At 47.5% G+C, this 24,963-nt stretch overlaps 1 protein-coding gene across 3 annotated transcripts in view; it reads left to right on the top strand.

The window, feature by feature from the left end:
* ADGRB1 (adhesion G protein-coupled receptor B1) overlaps positions 1-24,963 on the top strand; it is a 393,844-nt gene that overhangs the window by 115,635 nt on the left and 253,246 nt on the right. For all 3 annotated transcript variants that reach the window (XM_081918643.1, XM_081918644.1, XM_081918645.1), the window contains exon 2: positions 1,677-2,591. In XM_081918643.1, the coding sequence (XP_081774769.1) occupies positions 1,844-2,591 (748 nt within the window). In that variant the 5' untranslated portion in view covers positions 1,677-1,843. The remainder of the gene's footprint in view (positions 1-1,676; positions 2,592-24,963) is intronic.

Below are 24,963 nucleotides of genomic sequence, written 5' to 3'. Positions count from 1 at the left end.
AGAATACCCTGAGAAAACAATGCTCAAAGTAAATATTTACCTTCACTCTGATAGTAAGGAAGAAGTTGGTGCTACAGAAAGTCCTCCCAAAGCTCATTAAACCAGATCTACGTTCCACTTTGACCATTGTTGTCCAAACCAGTGCTTCCCCAACTTTTTTGGGTCAACGACCCATTTGGTTCCAGACACTCACCCAGGCTTTAAAAAAATGTTGTTTGGAATAGTGGATTTCAAAAGCCACTAAGGAGGGTCACAACCCAATAGAATTAAAACAGTAAGAATTAACTGCATTTTTTCAAAGTCCAAATACATTTGCAGGCATACCTCAGGATACAAGTTGCGTTTTTTCAGGTTACGGATGCCGAAACCCAGAAGAACCGGAACGGGTTACTTCCAGGTTTCGGCGGTCGCGCATGCGCAGAAGCACTAAATCGTGCTTTTTGCGCATGTGCAGAAGTGCTGAATCGCAACCCGCACGTGCGCTGCTGCAGGTTGTGAACACTGCGGGTTGCGAACGTGCATCCCGCACGGATCATGTTCGCAACCCGAGCGTCCACTGTATTTAGCTTAATTATTTTAACAAAATTGATGAACTAGATCCAGTGATACCAGCTTTTCCAAGCCCGATAGCCATCTGTGCCTCCAGTACCCCCAGCTAACCCTTTGCACCCCCCCTCCCCTGATAATCACACTGCCTGATGGATTTCAATGCAATCTATTAAATTCTTATACACCCTCCGTGTATACGCACACTGCAAAGAAACGCTTTTGAAGTTAGTGCAGGGAAACCCATGTTCATCATCACAGACATTTAACCCGAGCACGAGAGATGAGCTGGTGTAGGGTGTGAGTAGAGATAATGAGGCACAGGAAACAAATCCCATGTTGTGGAACTTTGGTTGTTGTTGTCGTTTTTTTGTGTGTTTTTTTAAAGCACATTTGTGCTTTGTTTTCAAAAGCTGCAAATTCAGTGAATACATGAAACAGCTCAGTAAAACTAGGCCCTTCTAAACCATGGCAGCCCAATTATGGAAGATGTCTTCCCAGGTTTTAAGGCAGGGGTGCGTTGTGGTCTTTTCAGCACAAACCTTTCTGTTTTCCGAGGGCTTCTGATCCATCCTACGTTGTTGTAGTGAACCGTGCCAAATTCTAGTTCACAGCTAACCCGTATTCCTCCACAGCACTTTCAGTGTCTCGGGGATTGTGAACTGGGAAGGACAGTGTGTGTTTGATGGTATATATATATATATATATATATATATATATATATATATATAGTCCGTACGGAGTGTGTGCTCGGAAGGGGGCTGGCTGTCCAATTGGAGCTTTTTGTGTCTCTCCACAGGCAGGGCTGAGGAGAAGTTCTGTGCCAGCATTTAAAAGACGTGGGGGTGGGGGGGGTGGGGAGAGAAGTTGGCTTTCACTTCTCAGCAAAAAAGAAAATCCCAAAATGAAGACAGTTGCTTGTGTCATGCGCGTCTTGTGGATTTGGGAGGGGGAGTGCCTGCCACATGCAGATGCGTCTTTGATCTGCCAGACAGAGCCTCCAGATGGCCTTGTGGAGACATCGGTGCCCTGCTAGATCCTCTCTCAAGGAAAGCCTGGACATCGCTGTGTTTCACAGCCTTGCAACCTGGAATTAACGGAGCGTGTTTCTCTCTCCTTCTCTTCCCCAGGTCTTGCTTGCCTCGGCCACAAGGAGGAGCCCGAATCCAAACATGGGACGGCTGGATTGATCTCATGTAGAGCCCGGGGCGAGAACTCTCTCATTTCCTCCTGTTATGTCCAAGATCTGCCTTCTGCCTGGCCATTGCTTTGAGTTCCAAAGGACGAGGGACCTAGGATGAGGAGGAGCACTGGATATACCTTGAACCTGCTTTTGTTATTGCCACTTTTCTTTGTGTGGACCGTAGTGGCGCTCGACCTTGGGCAATCTTCGTGCACCACTCTGGTCCAGGGCAAGTTCTTTGGCTATTTCTCCTCGTTTGCCGTCTTCCCGTTAAACTCTTCCCGCTGCTCTTGGATTATCCAGAACCCCGACCCCAGGAGGTACACCTTGTACATGAAGGTCTTGAAGCCCACCGGTGGATGCGACCACCAGCAGATACGGACCTACCAGTTTGACTCCTTCTTGGAGTCCACGAGGACGTACTTGGGCATGGAGAGCTTTGACGATGTGCTGAACCTCTGCGACAGCTCCACCCGCTATGCCTTCCTCCAGTCCAGCAAGCAGTTCCTCCAGATGAAGCAGACCGCGTCCGCCTTAGAAAGCGGGCATGTCCGGTGGAAGCCGGCCAAGGTCCAGGAAAGGGATTTCTCGGTGGAATACCTGGTGGTCGGCAACAGAAGCCCCAGCAAGGCTGCCTGCCAGATGCTGTGCAAATGGTTGGATACTTGTTTGACCACCAGCAGCAGCTCCCACCCCTGTGGCATAATGCAGACCCCCTGCGCTTGCTCCAGCGGAGAGGTGCTAGACCAGCCCAGCGATATCCTGGGCTTCACCAAAAAGAGGGACGATTGTTTCAAAGATGGGATTTACTTGGAGAACTGTGTGAGCAGCCCAAAGGACAGCAGTGGGCTGGATTTCTTGGGTAAGTGATGTCGTCCCGATGCTCAGCGGTGCAGAAATTGATCAGAACTTATGGCTCAGGTACAGGGGAACATCTCCCCCCTTCCTTCCATCCATTCATTGATTGGCACAGTCAATACCACAGCTTCAATTTGCTTTGATTTAAAGTGATCTTGGCTTGCCGTCGTTGAGGACATCAAAAACTGGATTCCAGTTTGAAAGTAATTTTGCTGTCTGTCTTTGGGGGTTGGAGTTAGGGCTATTAAGAATTATAAGGAAGTTAAGCAGCATGCCTTTTCCATGGTTGCTCCCCTGGCAATATTGTTATACATCTTTAGTCGCCAAGCAAAATAATTCCTCATTAACCAGGCCTTCAGCCTTTAAATATACGTGGCCTTTTAGAGTGGGAGAGATGCCTTAAAAAACTGTTTTTATTCATTACTTGGTTTTAATGTATGTATGCGGGTGTTTTGCTTGTTTTCGTGAGTCGCTTTGAGTTGCCTTGGCCTGAAAAAGCAAGTAACAAATTCAATTAATTAATAACTACTACTACTAAGAACAACCATTGGTTCAGCTTTTGCTAACTCAGTCCTCCAGATGTGTCCTCCAGGCATGCTGGCTGGGGCTGATGGAAGTTGAAGTCCCAAACATCTGGAAGGCACTTGGTTGGCGACAGCTGTCTTAGCTCCTACAGAAAATCAGATCTCCGAAATGGGTTAACTCTTGCTTTGCAGACATGCCATTATAAATGGCTGCTATAAATTTGCCTATGGTCTCAGGGCTGGCCAAACCATAGACGCCAATTAGGCAGCTGAATAGGGCAACACAATCCCATGAGAGCCTACTCCAGCTGTGTTAATGTTTTGGAAAGAAAGATTGGATTTGCCCAGAAGACGCACCAAATGAGCTTTGCAGCTTGCTGGGTGGGTGATCTAGATTTGGGTGTTTCAGCACTGAAGTCTTTACATTTTAAGCTATTGCTACTACTCTAGTGAGGGGGAGGATTTAAATTCCAAAACCAAAAATATAGAATTCATTTTATTTTTTCCCCACTGAGTTTAGTATGTATTGCCTCCCATGCCATCTTCCATGCAGGATTTCCACATTTTATGCATTCTTCTATATTAAGGTTACCAGACGCCCCCGTTTCCTGGGGACAGTCCGCGGATTTACAGGTTTCTCAGCATTCACATGTACTTAGCAAACAATAAGTGTCACTGTAAAAAAATCTGGTAACCTTATGCTATATCAGGGGTCAGCAAACTTTTTCATCAGGGGGCTGGTCCACTGCCCCTCAGAGCTTGTGGGGGGGACAGACTATATTTTTTTCGGGGGGGGTGAATGAATTCCTATGTCCCACAAATAACCCAGAGATGCATTTTAAATAAAAGGACACATTCTACTCGTGTAAAAACACACTGATTCCTGGACCATCTGTTGGCTGGATTTAGATAGCAATTGGGAAGGATCCGGCCCCTGGGCCTTAGTTTGCCTACCCATGGCCTAAGTGATGCCATTTTGCTTCTGTAAAAGTAACTAACTAATAATAACTAACAAAACCAACGTCCACCAGTTTAAAAGGCTATAAAGGTAAAGGGACCCCTGACCATTAGGTCCAGTTGTGACTGACTCTGGGGTTGCGGTGCTCATCTCGCTTTATTGGCTGAGGGAGCCAGCATACAGCTTCCAGGTCATGTGGCCAGCATGACTAAGCCACTTCTGGCGAACCAGAACAGCGCACGGAAACGCTGTTTACCTTCCTGAGAGAGCGGCACCTATTTATCTACCACTTTGATGTGCTTTCAAACTGCTGGGTTGGCAGGAGCAGGGACCAAGCAACGGGAGCTCACCCCGTCGCAGGGATTCGAACCGCCGACCTTCTGATCGGCAAGCCCTAGGCTCTGTGGTTTAACCCACAGCGCCACCCACATCCCTTTAAAAGGCCATAAATAGCTTAAATAGCCAAAGGCCTGGGAGAAGAGGAATATTTTTGCATGGAGCCTAAATATATGAAATGAAGACACCAGGTTAGCCGTCCTGGTGGAGAGCATTCCATAAGTGGGGAGCCACCATATAAAAGCCCTGTTCTCGTGTTGCCATCCTCTCCTCTCATGGAGGATGCACATGAAGAAGGGCCTCTGAGGATGATCACGGATCTGGGTCTGGACAGCCCCATGATCATCATGGCAAACATGGAGTCTTTAGCCAACACAGAGCCAGTCACCTGGGCATGGATGTTGACGTCCCTCAAAACCAGCTATCTGGGAGTCCTCAGCACTGCTTCTGAGACCAGCTCAGGCAGTTCAGGCAGGGAGACTGCTGGGCAGTAATGCCAGCAGAACCCCATATCTGTCTCAAATGCCCAATGCCAGGAACACACACCCTAGATCCTTCCCCAACTGGACAGAGAGCTTGGAGAGGGTCCCGTCCCCGAACCTCAGGTCTACTCTGATACTGCACCGAGTACTCAGGTGGGCACAGCTGGGTGAGACCAACTCTCCTCTGCTCACCCACCCTGGTCTCACTGATATAGACCAGATCAGCCTCTTCCTCCATAACTGGATTGTGGATGAGAGAGGTCTTACTCAGAGCCAACCTGGCATTCAGCAAAAGCAGCTGCAAACCTAAGGACTGGCTGACAGGACAACTGAAATCCCCCAGTTTGGAGGAGGAGTTGGCATGTGGCACAGTCACCAACTGCCTGTGTTGTGTGCCCCTTATCTGGCCTGCCCCCCCCCCACTGTACCTCCTCCTACCCTTAACCATTGTTCTAGCCCTAACCCTAGCCCTAGCCCTAGTCCCAACCCCCACCCCTAGCCTAACTGTAACCCTAGCCCTAGCCCTAACCCTAACCCCAACCCTAGCCCTAACCCCAACCCCAATCCCAACCCTGGCCCTAGCCCTAGCCCTAGCCCTAGCCCTAACCCTAACCCTAACCCTAACCCTAGCCCCAACCCTAGCCCTAGCCCTAGCCTAGCCTAGCCCTAGCCCTAGCCCTAGCCCTAGCCCTAGCCCTAGCCCTAGCCCTAACCCTAACCCTAGCCCTAACCCTAACCCTAACCCTAACCCTAGCCCTAGCCCTAGCCCTAGCCCTAGCCCTAGCCCTAACCTTGCCCTAACCCTAGCCCTAACCCTGCCCTAGAACTAACCCTAGCCCTAACCGTAACAATAGCCCTAATCCTAACACTAACCCTAGCCCTAGCCCTAACCGAAGCCCTAGCCCTAGCCCTAGCCCTAGCCCTAGCCCCAACCCTAGCCCTAGCCCTAGCCCTAACCCTAACCCTAACCCTAGACCTAGCCCCAACCCTAGCCCTAGCCCTAGCCTAGCCTAGCCTAGCCTAGCCCTAACCCTAACCCTAACCCTAACCCTAACCCTAACCCTAACCCTAACCCTAACCCTAACCCTAACCCTAGCCCTAGCCCTAGCCCTAACCTTGCCCTAACCCTAGCCCTAACCTTGCCCTAGAACTAACCCTAGCCCTAACCGTAACAATAGCCCTAATCCTAACACTAACCCTAGCCCTAGCCCTAACCGAAGCCCTAGCCCTAGCCCTAGCCCTAGCCCTAGCCTCAACCCTAGCCCCAACCCTAGCCCTAGCCCTCACCCTAGCCTTAGCCCTCGCCCTCGCCGTCGCCCTAACCCTAACCCTAACCCAAGCCCTAGCCCTAACCTTGCCCTAGAACTAACCCTAGCCCTAACCGTAACAATAGCCCTAATCCTAACACTAACCCTAGCCCTAGCCCTCGCCCTGTTCTGCTCTCGTCAGCTCCTCTCTTCCCAGACACATCTCCCATCAACAACAAATTAAATACAGTTAAATTATTTAAAAACCATTTTTTAAAAACCCTCCAAAAATGAACCCAAAGCAAAACTTTATGCATTATCCTCCTTGTTGGACTGAATCTCCTTCCAACAGAGAATCCTACAACTCCTCTCTCTTTCTTTCTCTCTCTCTCTCTCTCCCCCCTCCTAGCAAAGTCTTTTCCTGAGCATCCTAATCTCACTTTAGCTGCTGCTCCACGGTAGCATCTCTCTAACAGGATGTTCTGACTGCCTCTGTGCTGGCTCAGGTCTCTTCCAGAGCTTAAGGCAGGACTTGATGCCAGCTTTGGGGGTAAATGTTTTTGTGCCTGCAGTACACAAAAGCAGCAGGTGGTGTTTGTTTGAATGGATGAGAAGGCCCTTTAGGGAGGCTGCTGTTGGCTCCGGGAGATGGTGGGGCCTGGTGTGCCTCTCTCAGTTAGCAGAGATGTTGACTTTTGGCTGTACATGGAGCTTATCTGAGAGATAAACAGTAGCCTGGAGAGCTGCTTGGCCGGCCATTATCTGTTGAGATGCTTTAAAAGGCTTTGTGGATTTTTGCAGTGACATCACAACAGCATGTTATTAACACAGAAATAGCAAGTTGATGGGATGTAAGTTTTAGCTGCTGGAAGCAGGAAGAGGAGCTGAAATTGCCTTGTCTGTGTGTAAGGCGGTTTCCTCCTTCTCAGTTGCCCCAGCATGTCCCCAGCCCTCCCCTTTATCTTTTGGGTGGGCCCTAAGGACTTAAAAAGTGGGATGTGGGTGGCACTGTGGGTTAAACCACAGAGCCTAGGACTTGCTGATCAGAAGGTCAGCAGTTTGAATCCCCACAATGGGGTGAGCTCCCGTTGCTCTGTCCCTGCTCCTGCCAACCTAGCACGTCAAAGTGCAAGTAGATAAATAGGTATCGCTCCAGCGGGAAGGTAAACAGTGTTTCCGTGCGCTGCTCTGGTTTGCCAGAAGTGGCTTAGTCACGCTGGCCACATACCCGGAAGCTGTACGCCGGCTCCCTTGGCAAATAAGGCGAGATGAGCGCTACAACCCCAGAGTCTGCCACAAGTGGACCTAATGGTCAGAGCTCCCTTTACCTTTTTAAGGACTTAAAAACAAATCTGTTGTCTGAAAACGACAGCTTTTTGATAGGGTGGAGGGCAGGGAGCCCAACACTAGGTGGCGCCAGAGTCAATGAGAGGTGCAGCCAGAGCCAATGGTAGGCAAAACTCTCTCTGTACTTAAGTACCACTAGCAGGAAAACTGTATGGCAGTGGGGGGCTGATGCCTATTGGGACATGTAGGGTAGAAGGCAGAGAGGCCAAAAATTGGTGGAGAGCAATGACAGGGGCAGGCAGCAAAGTCTAGCTTCACCTCCCCCCACCCCACTGATTTCTACAAGTGCAACACAAAGAGCTCATCCAGACCACGTTTTGTGGCACATTTCCAAGCACAGGTCCACTGTATCTGGGCCATTTTTTCATTTTTCGTGGGCACTTTCCCCACAAAAAACTCATCTTTACTGCTAAATCGGAGAAAACAGCCATGTGCAGGAAACTCAGATTGCTGTTTTTTCCAATTCCACGTTAAAGAGTGAGTTTTCACAGGGGGAAGCTCGGACACAGCACTTTAAAGTGGTATTTCCCAAACTTGGGTCTACAGTTCCCATCATTCCCGACCACTGGTCCTGCTAGCTAGGGATGATGGGAGTTGTAGTCCAAAAACAGCTGGAGACCCCAAGTTTGGGAAACCCAGACCTAGAAAGTGCTACACAAGAGCTGAGTATGAATGAGCCCTGAGACCAAGGAGGGGACAGCTGATTGACAGTGCCACCCCCTCGACTGGTTGTTGTAGGAAGGAAGACAGGCAGGTGGAGGCTGGCTGTGGACAGATTGAGGTTGGCCGGGGGTGTCCCCCTTTCTGCAATGGATCAACCTGCACCGCTGCTTGTCTCCTTCTGAACCTCCTGGATCAGGCCCAATGGCTAATCTATTTCATTATCTACTTCTCAGTGGCCACCCAAATGCCTGTGGGAAACCCAAGCACAAGAGGAACACTCTCCCCTCTTGTGGTTTCCAGCAACTGGCATTGAAAGGTATTACACATATGTACATTTTGGAAATATGCACCTGGGTGAGTCTTTTCTGCAGTTGCTGGCCCTCCATGTTTACCTCATTTATTTGTTTCGTAAAATTTATGCACCTCTTGATCGTTGAAAACCTCCAAGCGTTTTACGAAAAGGTAGAACAGTAAAATCGAGGGGGCTGGGAAGTTACAATGCTAAAACAAATTAAAGCAGGAAGTGTTTTTGTGAGTGCATCGTAAGGCAAAGGGTCCACAATATATATCATTCATTGGAATTACACAGTGGGTTGTTAAGAGGCAGGGGGTGGCAGTTGGGGTCTGGAGGTAACGGTCAGACTTTGAAAGCTGGCATCATTGGGTCAAATTCATCAATTTTCTTGAATTAATTCAACTAAAAAGTTTTAACCGGGTTTTGAATATACGTGCAATTAATTGTTGCTCTTTCGAATTTTATCATGTTGTTATCATACTTGGTTGTGCAAGCTGCTGTTCTGAAGGATGCTTTTAAGCTGGTAGGGCAGGGAGCACTGGGGATGAGTTTACGGAACCAAAGCAGCAGTAGCCCAAAAAGTTTGGGAACCGCTAAAATAGATCAAGCCGAGAAAGAATGTCAAACGACACAGCCCTGGATATAGAAGGATCTGTATTAAGGAATCCCTGGGGTGTGAATACGGAAGCTGGGAGGGCTGTGCTTTCTTTTCCATGTGCCCCCTTCCTTGTCTCCCGTCTCTGGATCTGAAAGCAGATGGTGCGTCGGGAGCGGGGTGGCCGGGCTCTCCGCAGAGTGTCAGTAAAACAAGCCATTATCCGAGCGCAGTCCAGATGCAGCAGAAGGCTCGGAAGCCAGGGGACTCTGCCCTGCCAGATGCCAGAACTGCTCTCATATATTTTGCATGGGGTTGGTGTGAGGCTTGCAGTATTGGGAGGGAAAGATAAATCCCCTATTCTCTAGCTAGCTCTTCCTCAACATTCTGAAACCTTAGCAGGCAGCTCCAAGCTCCCTTTACAACCAGAGCACGCGATCAGAGTGTCTGTGCTCATCTGTGCCCGCAGAAAGTCCTAGATTTGAACCATGGCAACCACCAGGGTTAGAGAAGAAACCTCAGAGAGCTGCGTTGTGGATAATCCTGAGCGAGATGAACTTCTGATTCCTGTTTCCTATCTCTGTTCCTGTTCCCGTCTCCTTCTTCTGCTTCCTGTCCCAGTTTCAGTCTCTATCGCAGGCATAGGCAAACTCGGCCCGCCAGACGTTTTGGGACTACAACTCCCGTCATTCCTAGCTAACAGGATCAGTGGTCAGGCATGATGGGAATTGTAGTTTCAAAATTGTAGTCTCAAAATTGTAGTCTCATCTTTCTTTAAAAACATCATCTTTACCACTAAATCGGAGAATACAGCAATCTGCAGGAAACTCAGATTGCTGTTTGTTCCAATTCCGCATTAAAGAGTGAGTTTTGCTTATACCTGCTCTAGCATCTCCTGGTGGGGATGGGAGAGATTCTGGAGAATAACTGCCAGTCAGTGTAGATAGCAGTGAAATGGATGTACCCATGTCCTGACTCATGTATGGCATCTCCTTAGGTTTCCTATGTACACAGGGTATCTCAACGTTGAAGTCCATCTTAATTATTCTGGAGGAACTATCCTACCATTAGACTCTGAATGACCACCGAGACCACATAACACCGGTCCTGAAAGACCTACACTGGCTCCCAGTATGGTTCTGAGCACAATTCAAAGTGTTGGTGCTGACCTTTAAAGCCCTAAATAGCCTTGGCCTAGTATACCTGAAGGAGCATCTCCACCTCCCTCATTCTGCCTAGACACTGAAGTCCAGTGCCGAGGGCCTTCTGCCGGTTCCCTCGCTGCAGGAAGCCAAGTTACAGGGAACCAGGCAGAGGGCCTCCTCGGTAGTGGCTCTTGCCCTGTGGAATGCCTTCCCATCATATGTCAAGGAAATAAACAACTATCTGACTTTTAGAAGACATCTGAAGGCAGCCCTGTTTAGGAAAGTTTTTAATGTTTGATCTTTTATCGTGTTTTTAATGTTCTGTTGGGAGCCACCCAGAGTGGCTGGGGAAACCCAGCCAGAAGGGCGGGGTATAAATAATAAATTATTATTATTATTTTATTTTAGAGGAATCAGTGGTTGACAACATGCATTGCAAGCTGAAGCTCCTGAGCTCAGTCCCTGCCATTTCCAGGTAGGGTTGGGAAAGAACCCTGTTTGAAGAGAATGGAGAGCCACTTTCAATCAGTGTAGACAACACTCAACTAGATAGGCCAATGACCCGACTTTGCACAAGTCAACCTCTTACATTCCCATATTTTGGGCTGCTTAACTTGTTGAGTAGAGAAACTAATTGGGACACAGCCCACCTCAAGTAGCCCACCTGCCCTAATACTGCTCACTCATCCCATTCTCCTAGAGACAAGGTTTCAATTCAGTCCACATTGAAAGGTGAACTCAACTCAATGGTACACGGACTGAAGCACATCCCTCCTTCAAAATTTGCACCTCTCTGAATTTTTGCAGCGAAGTCTCTGGCCAAGTAATGTGGACATAACTACATAGGCTGGGGTGATGTGTGTGTGCATACACACCCACACATGAAAACAGTGAAACTAGCATACAAAACAAGCCCTATTAGGGAGACTTGCTTCGGAAAAATGTGTACATTAAGGAGAATTGCATACAGATGTGTATATTGGGAGAAATTTGCAGTAAAAATCTGACGAATCTTCACGCGTATGATTAAAAAAAGGAAAACCCTCAGAAACGGATGTGGAAATGTGGGGAACTAAAGCTCAGATTGGAAAAACGAGCAGCTGAAACTGAAAATGACAAATTTGGCCAGGCCTGAGAGGGCCACAGGTTCCTCATGCCTGGTCTACAATGAGCATACGCAGTAAATAATTGCATTATGATAACGTGGGCACGGTGAGAGAAGGCACAAGCTTTTCCAATCTGAGCTGCCTTTCCAGCATTTTAATAAAACGTATTTCCTTTTTATATGATATAAAGGAGGAGGCAGGAAGGAGGAAAACGAAAGGCCTTGCTTCTGTTCCCTGCTCAATAGCTTATGAACATGATAACAATGCGGAAATATCAGCAGTTACCTGCCGACTGTCCCATTGGTGCTTCACAGAGACGAGAGGTGGAATTTACATCCAGTTTCGCAAGGGAGTTTTACAGGCAACTACTTCCATTATTGCTGAGGGGACTTTTATGTGTAATTTAATGAGCAGCGCCACGGCAAACAGCTTAACTGCTCAGTTTGGTGTCATTCTTTCCAAGTTCAGTGTTATTTAACACCCTCTCAGACTCGGGCAATGGAGACAATTCCTCCAAGGTGCTTTTGCAGCAGAATACCGGGGTGGAAATGAGAGTGGAGAGAAATCAGTGCACAGTAATAATAATAATAATTTATTATTTATACCCCGCCCATCTGGCTGGGTTTCCCCAGCCACTCTGGGCGGCTTCCAACAGAATATTAAAATACAATAGTCTATTAAACATTAAAAGCTTCCCAAAACAGGGCTGCCTTCAGATGTCTTCTAAAAGTCTGGTATTTGTTTTTCTCTTTGACATCTGGTGGGAGGGCGTTTCACAGGGCGGGCGCCACTACTGAGAAGGCCCTCTTCCTGGTTCCCTGTAACTTGGCTTCTCGCAGGGAGGGAACCGCCAGAAGGCCCTCAGTGCTGGACCTCAGTGTCCGGGCAGAATGATGGGGGTGGAGACGCTCCTTCAGGTATACTTTAGAGCGGTTGTTTAATGTTCTCAAAAAGCCCTTATGAGGATTCATGTTAGTGTGAATTTCTCCTAATACACACATTTGCGTATGCTCTTTTGCCCAATATGCACATTTTTTTTGCATTTCCCCTATTTTGATGCATTTTTGCACGTCATTTTCACTAATGTACACATTCTCATGCACAGCTTTCCCCTAATATAGGAACTTTTGAGCACGTTACTTGCTGGAAGAGCTGAATTACAAAATCTGAAGAAGTGTGGCTTTCAAAGGACAGTTTTGTCTTGGGTTGTGTATTGGCTTGAAAGGCACAAATCAGGTAGCTTCTCCTAACTATGGGGGAAATCAATCCATGTGGACTGTGGTGTCTCTGTTTACCCAGGTGATGCTGCATTGAGCCCCCACAGTGCTCTGATTCATTAATCCAAAAGGGACTGCCCACAGACCTTATTTTTAGTTTTTATGTGCAGGACACGGGCCCGACCTATTTACATATCCTGCTCATCAGCATTCTAAGTCTTAATGGCTTCCTAATGCAGCCCTAATGGGATGGGACATGCTCTAAACGCTGCATGCCGCAATTACATATACGTTGCCGAGCCTCTGTGTTTTGCTCAGAATTCAAAATCATGCCATAGCAATTCTGCATGGTAGCACACTTCATTAAGTAAGATAGTCTTTGTGGCCCCCACATGACCCATCCAGCTAAATGAACGCTTACTGGCTTGGGGTATGGATGGCTACCAAGTTAGCAATAACGCAACCTGATTTGGCTCAGCTGGTGTGCTTGGGAACTTACCAATGTACCATCATCAGAAAGACAGGAGTGGGCAATTATCCATAAGTATCCCCCAAAAAAATTAAAAAAGAAGGCATGATCAAGGAGAATAGAGTTAGAGGGAGAGAAGGGATGGCTAAGTGAACAAAAATTGACTGGAAAGTACTGATTTATTTCATAAAACGTATACAGAGGTACCTCAGATTGTGAAAGGGATCCATTCTGGAGGCCCGTTCGCAACATGAAACGAGCGCAACCCACAGCGGTGCATCTGCACAGGCGTGGGTTGCGATTCACCGCTTCTGCGCATACACAAGCGGCAAAACTCTGCAATAACCCTTTCCAGTACTTCCAGGTTGCCGCGGGACGTAACCTGAAAGAACATAACATGAAGCGGACATAACATGAGGTATGACTGTACAATGCTTGATTGTAAAAGGAAACCTCAAGGTGGTCTACAAAAAAAGGGGGGACCCAGTAAAATTGCCAATAAGAAGAATTAATAACAATTAACAACAAAACGTTAAGCTGGGAAGACACTAAAAACAGATTAAAACTTGCCACAAACTTTCTGAACATCTGGTTAGGCTCACCTGAACAAAAATGTTTTTAGCAGATGCCAAAAAGAGCACACTGGAGGCGCCTGCCTGATATCAATAGGCAGGGAGTTCCGAAGTTTCATTGCCGCCACACCTAAAGATCAAGTTCTTACAAACGCAGAGCAGGTATTTTGTGGGACCTGTAACAGTGTCAGTTCTGCAGATCAAAGTGGTCAGAACTAACCCTAACTCTTTTTAGTGGATTAGACTATCAGTGGATACTGTCAGAGGCTGGGCAGAGGAGGGATGGGGGAGACCGCCTCCCCAATCTGACCCTTCCAGGGAGGAGGAAGAGGAAGACAGTATAGATTTGCAACAGGGTTTTGAGGGAGGTCGCAGCTCAGAGGCAGATGAGGGGGAAAGCTGGGAAATAATGGGAGACCCAGAACAACACCCAGCTGACACATTGTCATTAGAAAGCATTCCAGGCCCTCTGTCTTCATGCACCCAGCGAGCCTTAAAAGTAGGAGATCAAAGAGCTCAGAGGGCACTTAGTGGCACTCGTAGAGGAGGTGATGATGATGACGAATGAGGAAGTGAGAGAGACGGGGGTGGAGATTCACTCAGGACGCCATCATCCCAGAGGCTGGGCCTCTCTCTGTAAAGTTTGAAAGGACCATAAGAAACTTTCCCTTGTTTTTATACTTTCCTGCGCAAAACAACTCGAATCAATATTGTGCTTGTCCATATATATCCACTCTGCAAAAGTTGCTGCTTACAGCAGCTACTACTATGCTATAAGATCCACTGTTCTGTGATAGATATCATATATGGTATGTATGGTTGTTGACGGTGTTTATATTATTTTTGCTGTAAAAATGTGTGAGATTACAATATTGTATTTATTTGCATTGCCGAGAGTTTGTTCTACTGATGAAGCTTAGGGCGGTGAAACAAGGCTAATATTCCAGAAATCCTTGTCTTAGACTCTGTGAAAGGATTCTGTGGATTATTGGACTCTATGAACAGACAGGTGGAATAGACACTTTCACATATATGGACCTTATGCATAAACTGATTAGAGAATGAACTGATCCACTGCATTTTCTACTTTTTTCATTGAACTTTATGAGCTACTTCTGTTGAAATTTACAATTCAATACAATGAATAGTATATATTATTTTTTCAAACGTACAGCTGGTTACGTCTTGTGTGCTTATTGAATTTATACTTTCCTGGGCAACCAGTCAGGAGCCGCTGACAGCATCCTGACAACCACCAAGTGAAGCCATCTTAAAGAAACCCAAGATGGTGCTCTACTGTCACGCGTGCGTGCGCAGAAGCGGTCCCTCCGGTTGCAGAAACCTCAGGATCCGACCGGAGCTCCGGAATGGATCCCGTCTGCAACCGGAGGTACCACTGTATTCGCCCTCCACTGTTGGAGGCAGTATGCCTCTGAATACTGGGAATTGCCGATGGGGAGAAAGCTCTTGTACTTGCATTCCCCGCAGGGATCTGGTTGGCGAATGTGAGAACAGAACGATGGAGTTATTAGTTGGCGTTTTGTCTTGATCTAGTGGGTTTGTTGTTTTTTCTTATGTAGGACTAGGGACTGCTGCCTCTGCTGGTTTTAGTTACAGATAGGTAGCCGTGTTGGTCTGCCATAGTCAAAACAAAAAAAAATTCCTTCCAGTAGCACCTTAAAGACCAACTAAGTCAGTTCTTGGTATGAGCTTTCGTGTGCATGCACACACGAAAGCTCATACCAAGAACTGACTTAGTTGGTCTTTAAGGTGCTACTGGAAGGAATTTTTTTTTTGTTTTGTCTGCTGGTTTTGCTCACCTATACCTCCCAACCAGCCCACAACTCCCTCACCCAGACTGTTGGGTGGCTTTTGATAAGCATTCATTGTTTGCTCAGTTCTGCCTCTGGCTCCTCCCATCCATGTCATGTGACACACTCCCCTAAGGTTGCCTAGAGGGCAATACAGCCTGTGGGCTGAATAAAGGTTCCCCTCTCCTGATCCACCATATGTGTGCAGGAGGCTTCTGGATGAAGAGTGAGATGAGAGGACAGTGAACAGAGTTAAGATGGAATCATAGAATTCTACCAGAGATGGAAAGAGGACCAAGTCCCAACCAGAGAAGAATGGCAGATTAAGTTGATGGATTATGATGAAATGGCAAAAATGACCGAAAGAATCAGAAGTCAGGAAGACCAAAATTTCAATAAGGAATGGGGGAAATTTATAATTTATCTGAAAAACCATTGTAAACAGTTAAAATCGCTAGTAGGATTGGAATAACACTTGTAGTTTAAAGGCGAATTTTGGATATAATAGAGATGTAAAAGATCTGGATTATTATAAAAGATGCAGGAGGAAATGATTAATGATAGAACCCACAAAGGGAAGAAGGGAAGTCCAGGAGATTCTGTGGAATCTTGTTTTTATGGTCTGTGTTGTATGTTTGTGATTGTAAAAATTTAATTTGAAAAAAAAAGTGTGTGTGTGTGTGTGTGTGTGTGTGTGTGTGTGTGTGTGTGTATGATAGAATCATAGAATTGTAGGGTTGGATGGACCCAAAGGGTCATCTAACCCAACCCCCTGCTCGAAGCAACAAGAGTGGTGTGAATGAGTTTGCTTCCTTTGGTTCAGAATTCAGTTATGCCCTGTGTCCGATGACCCCACTAGAAATCATCCACTTCCTTGTGGCTTCCAGGCTGGCCTCCTCTGTCAGGAGCTCATCCTACACTCGAGTAGGACCCTGGCAGAGACACATGCCTGACTGGCATGTTCTCTCCCTCCTGGTCGATCGTTCGGGAGCTTCACAAGCTTTCTTCTGCCCGAACATCACAGCGATTGATGCCAACAGACACCGGCACACTTAAGGATCTGCAGAGTATGCGCAGCTTGCGTAACAGACCTCAGGAACTCAGCATTTTGGCTAATCTACTTTATTTACATATAAACACACACTGAGCTCTGCAACATGGCTCCCTCTCTAGCATCAGACAGCAAAGAGAAAAAACAAAGGACAACAGTCCCACTTCATGGAACACAGTAACACAAACATCCTGTCTCCGTCACTTCCCACTCTGTGGAGTCAAAACATATACCGTCATGTGAAAGACAACAATCCCATGACTGCAATCATGGAGCAGGAAGTCTAACATCCTCTACCCTCTAGCCAGGATAAGTCTTGCAGATCCTCACTTTGAGCTTTTGTTCTTGGGCAGCTCCAAGCAACAGGCGTTCCCATAAATGCTTGGATAGAATAGCATCCACAGAACTTCAGTCCATCTTCCCTGGGAACCACCAGTTTGCTGTCATCAAAATAATCCACAGGGCTTTGGCCGTTTACAAGCTGGAAGCTGACAGGGCAACTGGTGTCCAAACCAGCGCTGAGTGCCAGGTCTTTGACCTGGGCAAATTTACAAAGTAAAGCTGGGCCTGCCAGTGCGGTCAGAATTCTTGCATGCTCACAGCTGGCAGGAGGCCCTGATCATCACCTTTCCTTGCTATCTCATTTCCTGATATCGAATCAGAGATCCTTCCTTTTCTCACTGCAAATCCTAGCCTTCCATTGCATGCCCACTAACCTAGGCTAGAGGCTTATTACAGGAATTGCTTTATAATAGAAACGTGTAATAGGGTTGTGCTGATAAATGTACCTTCTATTTCGTTATTTCTCCTTCTGCTTTAAAGGCACAGTTATTTTTAATGATTACTGATAAATTCCAAACTGGTGGAGAACCCTGCCATGCTAGACCCAGGGCTTGCAAAAACCATCTAGGTTTTTAATATCAAAAATTTACTGAATATGCAACTTGAAAACAGCTGCTGCATAAAACAATTATTATACAGTGGATCCTCGAGATACAAATTAAATTTGTTCCAGGGGTCCATCCGCAACCCCAAAAGTCCGTAGGCAGAGGCACCTCTTCTGCGCATGTGCACGGCGAGATTGAGCATTTCTGTGCATGCGCGTGCAGCGAAACCCGGAAGTATTCACTTCTGGGTTTGCTGCGTTCGTAACCCGAAAGTTGCGTATCCAGAGCGGTACATAACTAGAGGGTCCACTGCATAACAATGGCCAATAGTTATGCCTGCATTCAATATAGGATCATACAACACCAAAATATGCTGAATCTGACTATCTGGTCCATTCTAGTCCATTATTGTTTACACTGACTGTAAGTGGTCTCTATATAGTTATTTTTTTTTATTTTTAATAAGTTTTGTAAGGGTTTACAGAGAAAAATACAAAATTTAATATATTTTCTCTTTTTTATCCAAACTAAAACTTTGATCTAAATACAATAAAATATAAAGGGGAAAAGGGGGGGGGGGAGAAAGGAGTAGAAAAAGGAAAAGGAAGGGGAAAAAAGAATAGAACACTGGCGATCTTTGCTTCTTCCAGTACACTGGTATTAGTTCGCCTGTCTTCCCAAGTGAAGTGTACAATTTTTCACCATTAACACCCCAACGAATCTTTCTTTTCCATTAGTCATAGCTTTGAATCCAGCACAGATCAAACATGCCTCTGTGTCTCCCGCTTCCAGCCTGTTTTCTGCTCACTCTCAACCACACTACTCTGGTTATTGTCCTTCAACCTAGCAGCTAGGTGAGAGGGTTCCCCACGAGGGAACCATCCCTTCCTTGCAGGTCTTGCAACCCTGGCTCATTCTTTTGGGGTGCAGATGAGGAGACTTAAGTGGGCAGATATGGTCATTATCTTACAAAATAGCTTGTCTGACTAATTCAGCAACAGAATCCTCTGTTAGATTCTAACTACAATTCCCATCATCTCTATGCATTTTGTGCATGCTTTATCCTTGTTGTTGTTTAGTCGTTTAATCATGTCCAACTCTTCATGACCCCATGGACCAGAGCACGCCAGGCACTCCTGTCTTCCACTGCCTCCTGCAGTTTGGTCAAACTCATGCTGGTAGCTTCGAGAACACTGTCCCACCATCTCGTCCTCTGTCGTCCCCTTCTCCCTGTGCCCTCCATCTTTCCCAACATCAGGGTCTTTTCCAGGGAGTCTTCTCTTCTCCTGAGGGGGCCAAAGTCTTGGAGCCTCAGCTTCAGGATCTGTCCTTTCAGGGAGCACTCAGGGCTGATTTCCTTCAGAATGGAGAGGTTGGATCTTCTTGCAGTCCATGGGACTCTCAAGAGTCTCTTCCAGCACCAGAATTCAAAAGCATCCATTCTCCGGCGATCAGCCTTCTTTATGGTCCAGCTCTCACTTCCATACATCACTACTGGGAAAACCATAGCTTTAACTATACGGACTTTTGTCGGCAAGGTGATATCTCTGCTTTTTATCCTAGTATGTGCATTTTCTGTATTCATTTCTTGATTGGCCAATAGGCATTGCAAAATTCTGGGAAGTGAAAAAGTGGTTGTGCTTCTATTTGCACAAATAATTGCAAATAAGCTAGTTTCCTCTTTGCATGTGAACGGAATCAAATTTCTCCACGCACCCCTACTAACAGGTCTAGCTTCTAATTAGAGAGAGTGCTTTGCTTAGATTCCTCCTCGCCTGTGCAGCTCATGTGGGCAAGCTGCTTTCCCCTCAGCTCAGCCTACCTCCCAGGGTTGTTGTGAGGCTAAAGTGACAACTCTGTGCATGCTTTCTTGAGCAACGTGGAAGAAGCGGTGGTTGCCTCTGTTCGTAATCCATGCCGGCTCTGCTATCTGAGCACACCAGTCCTGTAGACCCCTATGCAGCGTTGAAAGTGCCACTCGGTTGAATATGATAATCCTGCCACCATAAAAAATATTTTAATTAAAATTCCACATGCTCCCCTCGCCACCTCCTCTGCCCCTGCCTCTCTCCCTCCCCCAAATGGAACATCTAGTGCCATTTGGAAAAAGGGGGGGAGGGGAGGGAGAGAGAGAGAATAAAACCCACACTCATTCCACAATTAAATAATTGAATGATCTTCTTGCAAAAATGAAGTAGCCTGCTGCTTGCCCCCTCCCCAGCGTATTGCAGCCGTCTTATTTCCCTCTCCCTCGCCTCCTTTTTAACACCCAACCTCACTCCTCCCCCCTCTGGTGAGATAAGACTGCCACTCTTGAAAGCCATTTTAAATATTCATGTTTTAATTAACGGACTTTATTGCATGAACTCTGTGTTAGACAATAAAAGGGACTTGCCAGAGGCTCCACACATTTTGTGTTTGCTCTTGGAAGAGTGGGGGGAGGGAGCTGGGAAGTGAAAGAGCTAATGTGCTTCCTCAGTCAACATTTGCAAGATGGATGGAATGGGGGCACGGCAGTTCGCGCGCTGGTTACTCTGTGACTGGATTACGGCAAGGCGCTCCTTGCAGAGCTACCCTTGCTCCTGATCCGTAAGCTGGAGTTGGTGCAGAATGCAGCAGTACGATTGCTTGTCAGCATTTAACACCTGTGGCTCAGAGATCAGCACTGGTTGCAGATTTGCTGCCAGGCCAGGCTCAAGGTGCTACTATATTATATAGGTGTCTAAACCACCAAGCCTCTTGGGCTTACTGATCAGAAGGTCCAGTTACAGATAGGTAGCCGTGTTGGTCTGCCATAGTCAAAACAAAACAAAATCCTTCCAGTAGCACCTTAAAGACCAACTAAGTTAGTTCTTGGTATGAGCTTTCGTATGCATGCACACTTCTTCAGATACACTGAAACAGAAGTTTCCAGACCCTTCTATATAGTGAGAAGGTGGGGAGGGGTATTACTCAGAAGGGTGGTGGGAATGGGTGATTGGCAGATAGCTGTGATGAGCCTGTTGACGACTCTTAACAACTGCAATAGGTCTTACAGGAAAAAGCAAGGGGTGAGAAGGTGAAAAATGGCTTTGATCAGAAGGTCGGCAGTTCAAATCCCTGCAATGGAGTGAGCTCCCGTTGCTCTGTCCCAGCTCCTGCTAACCTAACAATTTGAAAGCATACCAGTGCAAGTAGATAAATAGGTACTGCTGTGGCAGGAAGGTAAACAACATTTCTGTGCGCTCTGGTTTCCGTCATGGTGTTCTGTTGCACCAGAAGAGGTTTAGTCCTGCTGGCCACATGACCTGGAAAGCTGTATGTGGACAAACGCTGGCTCCCTCGGCCTGAAAGTGAGATGAGCGTCGCCACCCCATAGTCGCCTTTGACTGGACTTAACCATCCAGGGTGTCATGGTCCAGTCTACGGGCGATCGAAGTCCCAGCTGAGGACATCGGGACCGGGGGCAAGATGGTAGGGTGGGAGCAGGAACGAGAGTCCAGAAGCCAGGGGTCCGAGGGCTAGGAATCAGGAAGTCACAAAGTCAGTGGTCCGAGGGTTGAGAAGCAAGGAATCAAGAAGCCGAGGACCAGGAAGCAAGAAGCCAAATGCAGCAAGGCAGGAAACGTGTTGCTGTGTCAAAGAGCTGAAGGGAAATGCTGACCTTATATCCCTTCCCGGCTCTTGCCACCAGGTGTTGTGAGTTACCAAGTGGCCTCACCTCTGCGGCCACGCCTTGTCTCTCCAGAACAAACTTAGGAAGGCCCCAGTCCTGTGAAGCCCTACTGGTCACAGGGCCCAGCTTCTGCACACACTCCTGACACAGGGGTCCTTTACTTTTACCTTAGTATATAAAGCCCTGAGCAACTGGGGACCAGCGTACCTGTGATATAGCCTTATAAGGCTTTGCCCACTTTCTGCTTCTGGTCCTTCCCACCACTGCCACGTAAGCCCCAGGGGGTTTCCATGAAACAGATGTGGCCTTCAGGCTGAAAAAAACTTCTGCAGTCCAGCAAAAAGAGGAACATTAGTCCTTCATGGCAAGGGGCTGGACTAGATGATCCCTTCTAACTCTGCAGTTCTATTAATATTTTTGCAGTGTCTCATGATCCACCCAGCACTGGATTTAGGGCAGTTTGGGCAGTTACCCTACACAGGAAGCCAAGCCAAGAAGGTCCAAAATGAATAAGATCCTTAACTGAGATGATCCATTTTGGGGCACCAAATTTTGGCCTTGCACAGGGAACCATATTACAAACGTTTACCATATGGGATGGACTTTGGTAAACTTCTTCAGGTGCAAGGTGATCTTTGCAGACTGCTTGCACAGAGCCAGTGAGGGGGCTGACCAACTTTTATTTTAGACCCACAAGGCCATGTTCGGGCAGTCCGGGGACAATGAAACGGCAGCCCAGATCAGTGAACAAAACAAGCCTGTCTCTTGATGCCATTGTCAACAATTTGTTTGTGGTCCTGGGCTCTTTTGGGGAGGAAGAGTGGGATAAGAATTAAAGTAATGAACCAGTTTGCACCAACAATGTTAGGGGAGGAAGGTCTGCCCTGCTAAGGATAAGGAGCCTTCGCTCTTTAGCAGCCGGAATTCCCATCCTCCTCCTCCTCCTCCTCCTCCTCAAGGAATTATTCCGAACAGCTGATCTTTCTGCAAGAGTTGAGGCTCTGCTTTGCTTTTATATGGAAATGCATGTGGTGACCTTTCTTTTAGCAAGCGTCGGTGAAGACCTCCACATGTTTCCTAACCAGAAAACAGAATTGTCTCTCCAGAAGAACATGCATTAATGTGGACCGGATGCAAATGTGGTTTCCTCAGGACCTGGCCCTCGTTGTGAGCTGAGGTGGCGCATTCCATTTGTTTGTGTTGCTTATAGATCTCGTTAATTGCCTGAGTTTTCGGACTGATAATTAAATGTTAATGGAAAGAGGATGCAGAGGTTCACCAAGCACTGCTGAAAAACAGTAGTCCTCACCTGACTTCACATTGAAAAGGGGAGCTGGTAGGCATCTCCTACCCTGGAGATCAAGAAGAGCTCTGGGTCTGAGTTAAATGTTAAGCAAAATGCTCCACAGACATCACTGAAATAATTCAGGCTGCTTCAGGAGTCCCTGTAGGGTCATTACCTGGATCAGCCCCCTGGATTAAGGGTTTGATTCAGTTGGTGTTTAAAAAGTAATTCACACTTCCCAAAGGAGTATGCAAAGCAAAACATGGGCATCCAAGTTTTTGCAACATGGTTCTACAGGCAGTGGGTAATTTGTACAGAAATGCACATGCTAAGGTAAAGGTAAAGGGACCCCTGACCGTTAGGTCCAGTTGTGGCTGACTCTGGGGTTGTGGCGCTCATCTCGCTTTATTGGCCGAGGGAGCCGGCGTACAGCTTCCGGGTCAGGCAGCCAGCATGACTAAGCTGCTTCTGGCGAACCAGAGCAGCGCACGGAAACACCGTTTACCTTCCCGCCAGAGAGGTACCTATTTATCTACTTGCACTTTGACGTGCTTTCGAACTGCTAGGTTGGCAGGAGCAGGGACAGAGCAACGGGAGCTCACCCCGTCACGGGGATTCGAACCGCCGACCTTCTGATCGGCAAGTCCTAGGCTCTGTGGTTTAACCCACAGTGCCACCCGTGTCCCACATGCTAAGGTAGAGTGTGCATAAAAATGAGCATACTTGTGAGAATAACATGCAAAAATATATATTAGGGGAAATTGCTTTGAAAAGATGTGTACATTACGAGAAACGTGCAATGATATAGAAATATGGGGAACTGGAATCTAAGATTGGAAAAATGAGAAACTGAGAAAAATTGAAACTTACTTATTCATCCACCCCTACCCTAGAATTAAAATCTTTCTTTAAAAAAAAAAAATCAAGGAGACCATTGCGTGTGACAGTGGATGGCTTGCTTGTTTATTTTTGATGCGTTAGTTTTTCTAAGTGAAGTTTAGACCTATTTACAGAGCTTGCTCCTTGGGTGTGACAGGAAAAGAGCCGGATTATTTTTAAAAATGTGTTTTCAGAACCCAAACTTGCTGCTGTTGATGAGCGTGTTGCCCAGAGAGTTCAAAAGCAGGCCGAGTCCTGTGATGGTCAAGTGTCCTGTCCAGGCCATCACCATTGTCAGAAAGAATAAAGGTTCGCGGAATCGACACGTTGGCCACAACACTTTGCAGTGAGGCCCGTGGCAAGCGGCAAAAGTGACCAACCGGATTTTGCATTCCTCGTGTGATAAGGTTAGGAGAGGTCCCCGGCCCTGGGTGAGCTTTCTCTTTCCATCCTAATCCCGACTTCCTCTTCCAGCTCAACGGCTCCCCGCGCCCAACCCTAAGCGCTTTCTCTCCTTTGCATGGCAGCATCTAATATTTATAAACAGAAACAATCAGGAGAACGAAAGATGGCAGGGACCCGTGGTGGCAACAGAGTCGTCTCTCGGCTTCCTGCCTGGAGGAGGAGTAGTTGACCTTTCTTCCCTCTCCCTGCCTCCCTCCCACCCACCCATTGTGTGTAGCAGATGGTGCTCCGTTTCCAAGAGAAGTTCGAAAGGCAAAGCTCTAGACACAGCCTTTTCAAGTTGACTGCTGACAAAGGCCATCTAGGTTACCTTCATGGCAAGGCCTGGTTTCCCTCCCTTCTGCTCATCACCCAGTTTTCTCCTCGACCTGAACCCAGGCATGCCGTTTTCCTCCAGTTAAATAGAGGCCTGGTTCTTGTGGAAGTGGTCACCAACTTGCATCAGGGCTACTGTCACAGTCCGGTTCATGGGCGATCAAAGTCCCGGCTGGGCACGTTGGGACCGGGGGCAAGATGGTGGGGTGGGAGCAGGAACAGGAGACTAGAAGGCAGGAGTCAGGAAGCCAAGGGTGAGGAAGCAAAGAGTCATGAAGTCAAGGGTCCAAGGATCAAAAAGCAAGGAGTCACAAAGTCAGGGGTCTGAAGATCAAGAAGCAAGGAGTCACAAAGCCAGGGGTCCCAGGATCAAGAAGCAAGGAGTCAAGGAGCCAAACACAGCAAGGCAGGGGGATGTGTTGCTGTGGCAAAGAGCCGAAGGGAAATGCTGACCTTATATCCCTTCCCGGGTCTTGCCACAAGGTGCTGTGAGTTACCAATCGGCCTCACCTGTGCAGCCATGCCTTGCCTCTTCAGAACAAACTTAAAGGGTAAAGGTAAAGGTACCCCTGCCCATACGGGCCAGTCTTGACAGACTCTGGGGTTGTGCGCCCATCTCACTTAAGAGGCCAGGGGCCAGCGCTGTCCGGAGACACTTCCGGGTCACGTGGCCAGCGTGACAAAGCTGCATCTGGCGAGCCAGAGCCGCACACGGAAACGCCGTTTACCTTCCCGCTGGTAAGCGGTCCCTATTTATCTACTTGCACCCGGAGGTGCTTTCGAACTGCTAGGTTGGCAGGCGCTGGGACCGAGCAGCGGGAGCGCACCCCGCCGCAGGGATTCGAACCGCCGACCTTTCGATCGGCAAGTCCTAGGCGCTGAGGCTTTAACCCACAGCGCCACCTGTGGGTTAAAGGCCCCAATCCTGCAAAGTCCTACTGGTCCCAGGGCCTGGCTCCTGCACACACTCCTGACACCTGCAGCCCTATAGACTGAAAGTGAACAGTCACGTTTTCACCGATTCAAAAACTATTAGCCCGCATTTTCCAACCAAACCAGGTCAGTACAAGAG

Source organism: Podarcis melisellensis (assembly GCF_964234715.1).
Source record: "Podarcis melisellensis genome assembly, chromosome: 7".
Classification (NCBI taxonomy): domain Eukaryota; kingdom Metazoa; phylum Chordata; class Lepidosauria; order Squamata; family Lacertidae; genus Podarcis; species Podarcis melisellensis.
The sequence above is the reverse complement of the archived record's forward strand: the minus strand, read 5'-3'. Positions and strand labels throughout refer to the sequence as shown.